This window comes from Sceloporus occidentalis, unplaced genomic scaffold, assembly GCF_023333645.1.
Source record: "Sceloporus occidentalis isolate IW3139 unplaced genomic scaffold, rSceOcc1.0.p SCAF_1, whole genome shotgun sequence".
Classification (NCBI taxonomy): Eukaryota; Metazoa; Chordata; class Lepidosauria; order Squamata; family Phrynosomatidae; genus Sceloporus; species Sceloporus occidentalis.
This window is the reverse complement of record NW_028316981.1, coordinates 151,772,706-151,782,982: the sequence shown is the minus strand read 5'-3', so window position 1 is coordinate 151,782,982 and position 10,277 is coordinate 151,772,706. Positions and strand designations below refer to the sequence as shown.

At 45.6% G+C, this 10,277-nt stretch overlaps 1 protein-coding gene across 1 annotated transcript in view; it reads left to right on the top strand.

Moving 5' to 3' along the window:
- Positions 1–313: 313 nt before the first annotated feature.
- Positions 314–10,277, top strand: part of LOC149322430 (desert hedgehog protein-like) — a 30,389-nt gene continuing 20,425 nt past the window's right edge. The window contains exon 1 of the mRNA XM_089527230.1: positions 314–658. Coding sequence (XP_089383356.1) covers positions 314–658 — 345 coding nt within the window. The remainder of the gene's footprint in view (positions 659–10,277) is intronic.

Genomic DNA, 10,277 nt, shown 5'->3' with positions numbered 1-10,277 from the left:
GCGTTGGGCATTTATCACTGAGCACGGGGGGGCATCGAGCCTTGGGAGGAGGCACCGCAGGGGGCATTGGCATTGGGGAGGGCCACTGGGCATTGGGAGGGGCATTACTTGGGCACTGAGCATTGGGGGTGCACTGGGCACTGAGCATTCTTCCCTCCCTGGCACCGGGGGCACTGCTTTGGGCCTTGAGGAGGAGGAGAGGGGGCATTGGGGGTCCGGCGTGGCCAGTCCATCCCGGGGGGGATGCTCCCTGCCTGCTGGGGCCCAGGAGGAGGAGGAGGAGGGCCCCCTGCTGCCCCCTGAGCCTCTGGCCATGGCTGCCCGGCCGGGTGGGCTGTGCCTGCTGCTCCTGCCGGGGCTGCTGCTGCTGGGGCTGCTGGGGCTGGGGCTGCCTGGCTCGGAGGGCTGTGGTCCCGGCCGTGGCCCTGCGCTGGGGAAGGGCTCCTCCTCCTCCTCCTCGTCCCGCCGGAGCCTGGCTCCGCTGCAGTACAAGCAGTCGGTGCCCAACGTGGCGGAGCAGACCCTGGGCGCCAGCGGGAGGGCCGAGGGCAAAGTGGGGCGCCTCTCGGAGCGCTTCGGGGCCCTGGTGCCCAACTACAACCCGGACATCGTCTTCAAGGACGAGGAGGACACCGGCGCAGACAGGCTCATGACCCAGGTGGGTGGCAGGCCCAGAGGGAGGGAGAGAGAGAGAGAGGGGGGGCACCCGGAGTCGCCATGCCAGGCTCAAGCCACGCAGCAGCAGCCCCTGGCTGTTTGGCACCCAAGCAGGCCTGGCCCCTGCAGGCTTCCCTGCCCTGGACTCTCTCCACCTGGGTCGGGGTTGGGTGCCTTCCAGTCCTTCCTGGCTCACGGAGACCCTAAAGCAAACCTCTCCCGGGGTTTTCTTGGCAAGATTTGTTCAGAAGAGGTTTGCCCTTGCCTTCCTCCCCTGAGGCTGAGAGAGTGTGACTGGACCAAATGCACTCCGTGGGTTTCATGGCTAAATGGCAAGGAGGAGTGGGTCTGAGCAATGCATAGGGCAGCTGCTTTCCCCTTCGCTGCAGGTTTTCCAGGGCGAGAGAGGAGGGGTCCCTAGATAGAGTTCCAGTTCTAGTCCCTTATAGGAACAAACCACCTACAGCGCTGTGTAAATGTACAGTGCTATATAAATAAAGCTTAATAGGAATAATAGTAATAGCAAGTGCTAGCCACGGGGTCCTCCCTCCCAGGTGTGGGGACTGCTACCCGATCCATGCTCAGGTAATAAAATGGCCCCAGCATTGCTGGCCTGCTAGGTCTTTACCAAGAGCAACTCTGTCTATGAGTACGCAAAGGGGTTTGGCATCACTTTTGAGAGTGGACTGTGTAAGAGAAGTTGCAGCATAAGCTTTAGTAGACTTGGTCTCCTTCCTCAGGTGTGTCTAGGAACGCTTCTGCTGCAACTTCTGTTGCATAGTCAGTCTCAAAGGTACCACAAGATCCCTCTGCAAACTCGTATATTCCAGACTAACACAGCTCTGAATTCTGCCTGTGAGGCAAACCTAGTTATCAGAATCTGTCATTTTGTTCAGTTTTATCATGTTGCTGGGACATAGGCAAGAGTTGCAACCTGTTTATTTTCTGCCTACCCTGTTCATTCAAGGTTCACATCACTGAGAAGGTCTTTGCTGACTTAAGTCTTCCAGGTTAGCAGCCTTTATTGTACAGTTGACCCTTGGTACCCACTGGAGTTTGGTTCCAGGATCCCCTGAGGATACCAAAATCCGTGGATGCTCAAGGCCCATTAAATACAATGGCACAGTAAAATGGTGTCCCTTATATAAACTGGCAAAAGTAAGGTTTGCATTTTGGAATGTATATGTTTTTAAGATATTTTCAAGCCATGGATGCTTGAATCCACAGATAATAAAATCTGTGGATATGTAGGATTGACTGTATGTCAAAACCAGGGGTAGGCAACCTTCTTGAGCCGGGGGCCGGGTTGCTGTCCCTCAGACAACTGGGGGGCCGAAGCCAAAAAATAAATAATTAAATAATTTTTTTAAAAAAATAATTAGATAAATAAACCGGGACAAATGTAGGACAAAATTTTCAAATGGAGGACACGTTTTTTTTAAAAAATGGAGTCCACACAAAAAAATTTGCTGATTTTGTAAAAAATGTTAATATAAATGCATGTTTCGGAGGCTTCTATAGACAATTGCCCCCCTTGCCTGCCGCTTGCCCCCCTTGCCCGCCTCCTCCTGATAGGCCACACGCCTCATGCCCTCACACGAGAGGCCAAAGGCTCCGGCGGCAATCGGCAGCAGGACCGGGCTGGGGCCGGTCCCAAGGCCTTGCTGGGCCACATCCGGCCCGCGGGCCGCAGGTTGCCTACCCCTGGTCAAAACAGTGGCAAGAGCAAGGGAATAGTGGCAGTGGAGCTAGCACACAAATAAGATGGTTGTGTTAGCAATGGACTGAGTCTAGGGAATGAATCCGCACCGTTCCCATTGGGAAGGCACTGCATAGTGCATAGTGCACCCCTTCAGACTGAACCTGCTGCGGTTCATAGCACTTAGTTTGAAATCTCTTGTATCCACTAGAGATGGAAGGAAGGATTTAATGCTTTTGCTCTTGATAAATTTGCTGTGCTTTCCAGGAAATGCTGAATAATGCAGGCTGTCTTTTTATGAAGAATAACTGTTTCATTTAAAAGATCATTTCTGAATTTGGTTTTGATTTGTTACTCTTAACTATATTGTAGCAACTGGTCTTATTTTATTTTATTTTATTTATATCCCACTTTTCTCCCATATGGGCCCCAAAGCAGTTTACGCTGTGGGTTGAAACAAAATAGCTAAAATAATCTGGAATAGACTTTTAAAAAAATTAAACAACAGTCTTTTTTAAAGCACTAACTCAGAACAGTTAGAAACCCATTAAAACCTGCAATGTATTAAGAACCAGCACACCATTTGGATCCCCCCACCATTAGTGAAAAAACATAGCCGTGTTGACCATAGAACTGAGAATTCTTAATTTTATATCTTAAATTTTAAGGAACCTTGTGTTGGGAAGCTTTGATCATGAATGGTCTTGAATATTTTAATGGCAACTATAGAAATTTAATAAATCAATACCTGCCTGTGGAGGAAAAAAATGCAATTTAATTATATTCCATGGAGACAAAGTGTCCTGTGTTGAAGTAGAGAATAGAGATTCCACCTCAACATTAGGAGGAACTTCCTGACAGTAAGGGCTGTCCGACAGTGGAACATACTCCTCCCTCGGAGAGCGGTGAATTCTCCTTCTTTAGAGGCCTTTAAACAGAGGCTGGATGGCCATCTGTTGGGTATGCTTCGATTGAGAGTTTCTGCATGGCAGGGGATTGGACTGGATGGCCCTTGGGGTCTTTTCCAACTCTATGATTCTAAGTACCTCTGACTGATTCTTTAGCTCTACAGGAAAGGGTAGGGCTTCACCATAGACATTACAGCTGGTGGTACTTAATACAAAAAAAAATAAAAATTATTAGTTCCCATCTCCAAGAATCAGGATGGGGCCATTATAACCACTGGACCAGTGAACTGCTGACACATGATGATAAATGTAGGCCCGGTACATACCTTCTTGAAGGTCTAGGCTGGTGGCAGCATTTTTTCCGCTGGTGGGAAGCCGCAGCTGCCAAACCGTGCGGCTTCGTGCTGGCGGAAAAAGAACCCGCAAAAAGCAGGTTATTTTTATGCCGCAGTGGCAGCTGGTGCACTGGTTGCGTAAGTGCCATGCGATGCCATGCAGTGCTTACGTAACAATGGTGGCATCCATGTATACAGGGCACTGCCATTGTTACGTCACCATGATGTATTAGGGTTAGGGAGCATGTACATGGTGTGCGCTCCCTAACCCTAATGCCAGTGCCGGTATGCCACTTGTTGGCGATTTGTACCACGCCATAGTTGACCCTCAAACCCAGGCTAAACACAACTTTCAGAGTGTTACATTTTAGTTAAATGCTGCTCGTTTCCTAAATGGAAAATATGTCTGATAGTAGTCACTCACATTGCTTAGCTGTTAGGTGTGTCCCATCCTATCATGGTGATTATTTTTCCTTTAATTCCCCCTCATCCCTTTCCTATTTTGGCTTTATGATTTTTGCTTGCACAAAGACACTAAGGTAAGCAAATCCATCACCCACAATATCCAGTTGATCAGGGTCTGCTATACACAGAGGACAGAGGGGAAAGTACAACATGCTAACATGCCTGTGAAGCAGCTAGCTAAACATGTTTGAAGTGAATCAAACCTGACTCTACAGCAGGCGCTCTCAAACCCTTGGTGCAGAGCATGGCACACTATTTGAAGCAGAGCATACAGTTCCAGGGAGAGAGGGTGAACCTGGAACACAGAGCACACACCTCCCACCAAGAGCCAAAAGGTGGGTAGATGGGTTGATCATTCTTTGGCAGAGGATCTTCCTTTGCACTGCTTTACAAGGGATGCATTCCTCTTCTTGCATGTTCATCCCAGTCTAGTTTGAGGAAGATTCTGTCCCAGCATTTGCTTGTGAAGGGAGAAGTAGGAGCTGTGCAAATGTCAGTGCTGGATTACTGCTCCTGACCCCAAGATCTTTACATACAGTAATAGACTGTATGCACTGGGGTGGGCTAGTAAGGTTAATTTATCTGGCTTCTCACGGCTAGGACGATGTGCAAAACTTAGGAAATCTGCTGAAAGAAAGTCCGTTGAGATCTCAAGCTTCCAAATATATGTAGTCAGTTTCTCTTGAAGTGTGCTGCAGGGCAGGAGTAGGCACACTTTGGAGCTGGAGGGGGGGGGGGGGCACTCCAACTGATTTTGGACTCCTCTGCAGTTCCAGAGGGTTTTAGTGATCAGAAGTGACATGTTACTCTCAGTGGCCTTTTGGGCTGTTTTGGAGTGGAAAAACTCCTTTAACCAGCATATTGAAATAATTTAGAATCTTTCAAACTCATTTTGGCTGCAAAACTGAACTTTTCAGACAACTTGGGAGGATTCCCCCCCAAGGGCCACACTGCAGCCCCCACTCCCCACGGCTCCATGTCACCTTGGGCTGCACCATTCTCAACACAGTTACAGGAAAGAAAAGGCAAAAATGCCATGAACAGTGCCTGTCATAGAGAAGAGGAGGCAGACCTATTCTCTGCTGCCCATGAGGGTAGGACCAGACTCAATGGTTTGAACTTACAGGAGAGTAGATTTTGACTGAACATTCGAAGGAACTTCTTGACATTGAGAGCAGTTCAACAATGGAACTAGTTTGCCTAGAGAGATGGCAGGGTCTCCTCCTCTGGACATCTGCTAAGAAAAGCTGGACAACTACCTGCTGGGGATGCTTTAGCTGGAAATCTTGCATTGAACAGGAGATTGCACCCAATGGCCCAAGATGCCCATCCAAACTCTGATTCTGTGACTCTTCCTATAGCCTATAGGGAAATGTTTGCTAAAGGAGGTGATATGTTCTGTCATGCCTCTTCACTTTGTTATTGTTATGCACCTTCAAGTCAACTTCAACTTATAGTAACCTTGTCAAAGGGTTTTCATGGCAGAATTAGTTCAGAGGGTTTGCCATAACCTTCGATTAAGACTGAAAGAGTGTGATTTATCTGCAATTGCTTGAACAGTTTCTACAGCTGAACAAGGGATTCAACTCGCAGTCTTTTGGAGTCGAGCACTAAGACTGGGTGTAGCCTTAAATGCCTTTGGAAAATTGTGGGTTTGCACAAATTCTCCCCATCACCATGATCATAGAGAATTTTACAAATTTGGAGTGTACATCTACATGCTTGTGCATATATACAGAAGTGAAAGAATGAAAGGTTCCTTCCCACATTTTATGATTTCATCAAACTGTGTTTTCTAAATCTCTGTTCCTGTGAATATGATCAGAGGATAAGTATCCTTGCAGTTTGCTTGGTAGCACAAACCTGCATATCTGTTTTCTCTGAGTAACTAAAGGCAGCCATTATGGTTTTGCAAAAAAATTGCTGTCTCCCTGGAATTAAAACAACACAACCAGAAAAGGGTATCTGCTGAACATGTCCCCATCATATGCCACAAGGGACATGACCTACATTATATCACCAACATTTAATTAGACAATGTCTTTCTATAAAGGCATAGTGGTGTCCAGTGTGACCAAAATATAAATTGATATACCTTGTGAAATAGGAGAAGGGGTTAAGTTGTGCTGAGCTGCATTCCTGACATAGAATCATAGAATCGCAGAGTTGGAAGAAACCACAAAGGCCATCCAGTCCAACTCTCTGCCATGCAGGAACTCTCAATCAAAGCATCCCCGACAGATGGCCATCCAGCCTCTGTTTAAAGACCTCTAAAGGAAGGAGACTGCACTACATTCCGAGGTGAATCTCTTTTCCTGGAGCTTGCATCCATTGTTCCGAGTCCTGTTCTCTGGAGCAGCAGAAAACAAGCTTGCTCCCTCCTCAATATGACATCCCTGCAAGTATTTAAACAAGGCTATCATATCACCTTCTCTTCTCCAGGCTAAATATCCCCAGCTCCCTAAGTTGTTCCTCATAGGGCATGGTTTCCAGAACCTTCACCATTTTAGTCACTGTAAAGCATCTGTGGAGAAATGCAGATTATGGGCTGCATATGGCTCCCAAACTCCCGAAATTTTGAATTTTTTTCCCCAACATGATGCAAAATTCTATATTTAGTCCAACAAAGCAAATGTACAGGTACAGAATGGTGGATACTTGGCTCAGCAGTACTACCTATAAATGGGAATTATTGTTGATTATAAATTGCACACGAGCCAGCAGTGTAATGCTGCAGCAAAGAAGGAGAATGCTATCTTACTCTGCATTAACAGAAGCATGGTTTCCAAGTTGAGGGAAATAATAGTCATCCTAAATTCTGTGCTGGTCAGGCCTTATGTTCTGGGTGCCTAATTTTTGGGAGGATATAGACAAGTTGGGGCAAGTTCAGAGAAAGGCAACAAGGATATACAGTGCACCTGCACCATATGCAGGTGTGCCATGTGTGCCTTCCAGCCTATGTCGAAGCTGTGTGGAGGAAAAACCAATGGCACGCAGGCTTGCGTTGCCCACACCGCACCACGCCACGGGCTCATGGCCCATTATTTTCAATGGGATGCAAGCATACATGCTTTTCCCATTATGTGGGGGGAGGGGGTCCAAAACGGATCCCCAGCATAAAGGAAGGGTCCACTGTAGAGAACCAAACACAGAACATGTTCATCTTAGTGAAGAGAAGACTGGGGGATAACGTGATCACACTCTTTAAATGCCTCAAGGGCTGCCACAAAGAGGGGGGTGCTGGCTTGTTCTCTGCAGCCTCAGATGGCAAGGTCAGGTTTAATGGTTTTAGGTTACAGGAGGATAGATTTTGATTGAACATTAGAAGGAACATATTGACAGTGAAAGCACTTTAGCAATGGAACCAATTTCCTAGGGAGGCGGTAGAGTCTCCTTCCCTGGGCAGCTTCAAAAAGAGGATGGAGAGCTACCTGTTGGGGATGCTGTCTAGGTGGAGAACCTGGACTGAGCAGGGGGTTGGACCTGATGCCCCATAGGGCCCCTACCAACTCTGTAAATCTATTAGTCTAGATTCTGATTTTCCCAAGTGCTCTGAGTACAGCTTTCACTTCACTGTCTAAAATTTTCACTTCATCTTCAAATGGTTCTTCCTTTAATGAATCTGTCATCCTTTCATCTTTTGTATAGTTCTTCAATGTACTGTTTCCATCGTCTTTTAAATTGTACTTGGTCATGTACTGTGTTCCCTGGGGGTGGTATAGCATCCTCACTCTTAGTTTAAATTTCCCTTTGTTTCTTCAGTCTTGTGTCTCTTACTCTTCCTTTTTTGTTGTCATCCTCTATTTCTCTGCATTGATTATTATAGTAGTTCTCCTTGTCCCTGCACACAAGTCACTGAACAGTTGCATTCAGGATTCTGGCTCTATTTCTGTCACCTGTTACTTCTTTTCTGCCCTAAACTACTTGAAGAATTTCATCTGTCATCCATTGAAGCTCACTTTCTTTTTGGCTGCAGATAGTGACTTTTTGCATTCATCTATTACAATGTCCCTGGCTTCAGTCTTTTGGCTCCTGGTCAATTATGCCTAGTGCAAATCTATATTTCACTTTGCTGTGGAGATATTCTTCAGGTTGTGTTTCGGCATAATACTTGCTTTAGTGTTCGTCTTTAGCTTTACTCTAATTTTTTTATCTGAACAGTTCATGGTCTGTGCCACAATCTGCTCCTGGTCCTGTTTTTGCAGACAGAATGTAGCTTCTCCATCTTCTGCTTCTGATTAAGTAGTTTCTTTTTTTTTTCTATATTGGTCATCAGGTGATGTCTGTGTGTAAAGTAACTTCTGAAGAATATGTTTGTGATGAACAAACTACTGGCCTTACAAAATGTATTCAGTCCCTCTCCTGCTTCATTTCTTGATCATAGGCCAAATTTTCCTACAATCTTTGATTATGCTCTGTTTCCCACTTTTGCATTCCAATCGCCTAGGATGAACAACAAGTGTGTGATCAATTACCTCCTGGACTCCAGCATAGAATCTTTCTGTTTCTTCTTCTTCTGCCTTTATAGTTGGAACATAAACTTGCATTATAGTTATAGTGATGGGTTTTTGCTGAAGTCTTATTGATATGATTCAGTCAGACTTTGCACTGTATCCTTTGACTGCTTTTGCTACATCTCTCCTCAGTATTGATGCCACCCCCGTTTCTTCTTACTTTTTCATTTTCTGAGTAAAAGACAGTGTAATTATCTGACTCCAAATGTCTGATTCCTGTCCACTTTAGCTTGCCTACCCTAAGTATTGAAAAATATATATGTTCCACTTCTTGTTTTACAATATCTAGCTTCCCTTCATTCACAATCCACGCTCCTATAATGTATGTTGTGCAGTTTCAGACTTTCCTTTCACTTCTGAGCACATGAACATCTGGATGTCCTTTTGGCTTGAGTCCAGTTGCCTCATTTGCCATAGTGCTACAAGCAGCTGTCCTCTGTTCTTTCCCAGTCCCTTGTTGAGTGCTATCCGTTCAGTGAAACCTTGGGGTTTAATCTTCTGGCACTATCTCTTGTCTCATTTTGGATTGTCTCACCATAGGGTTGTCTTGGTAAAAGACAAACTTGGTAAAAGAGGTTTACCATGCCTCCTTCTGCACAATATTAATAAGTGGTATCTATGATGCCCCTACTGTTGTCTCTGAGAGCTCCTCCACCAGATCCCCCCCACTATTGCTGCCACCCAGTAGCTCTTTGGCACATTTTTTCCTGGTTCCTCAGCAAAAGCCTCTCTGACATGAGAAACCCTACCAGCAGCACTGCTGCCATAGCCCCTTGCCTCCCAAGAACACACAGCCCTACCAGCAGGGAAATGTTGTGCCATGGTGAGTGATAATTCCTAAAATTATGTTTGTATAAATTGTGTATGTACTCTTTGTAGTCTTCTTTTTAGATTAGGCCTTTTTGAATGAAACATGTTAAACAATCACCAACTCCTTGACACCTAGTTTCTCTTTTTGGCATTTGGGGAATACTTTTGTGGCTTTTTATTTATATATCCTATAGGTTTCTGATGTAGTCCTGTTTGTTTGCTTGTAATATTTTGGAAGGTGCTGGAGCAAGAGGAGCCACTTTCAGTACCTAGATCTGTCCCAGGCTCCCAGCAGAGATTCTACAATCCTGTTTATTGCATGTAAGGGATTCTGTGTGCTGTGTGAATTGTTTGGGAAAGAGAGGGCATTGGAGGAAGGAGTGGAAAGAAGGGATTGCCTCCTTCTGGGACAAGGATGTTTCACCTTTTGTAGATAGAAAGTTGACTTCATTCCAGTTTCCTGCTGCTGAGTCACAATGTACCATCTGAAGGCAGGGTGGGTGAAGGTTGGCAGCAGACATTTGGACTCGGAATAACTATGGGGGTGTATAGAGAACAAAGAGAAGAATTGCAGGAAGGTTTACTGGCTCCTCTGGGACATAGCAAAGTGCCCTAAATGGAGACAGGAAGCTGAGCGATGTGGGCTTAAAGATCAAGTACAAATATTAATTAGGATGATTCCAAGAGTGCATTTTGCTTATACTCAGGAGGTGACTAATAATATCACTCTGGGCCAGGAAGATTATTTACCCACATCATAGTGAACAGAGATCTTGGTTTGCTTTGGCCTTTCAGATTTTGCTGTGTTTGTTGTATTCCTGGTAGTGTGCAAAAAATAGTTTTCTTTCCAGGTGTGTCGAACATTCTCTGCTCTTCAGTGTACTTTCTC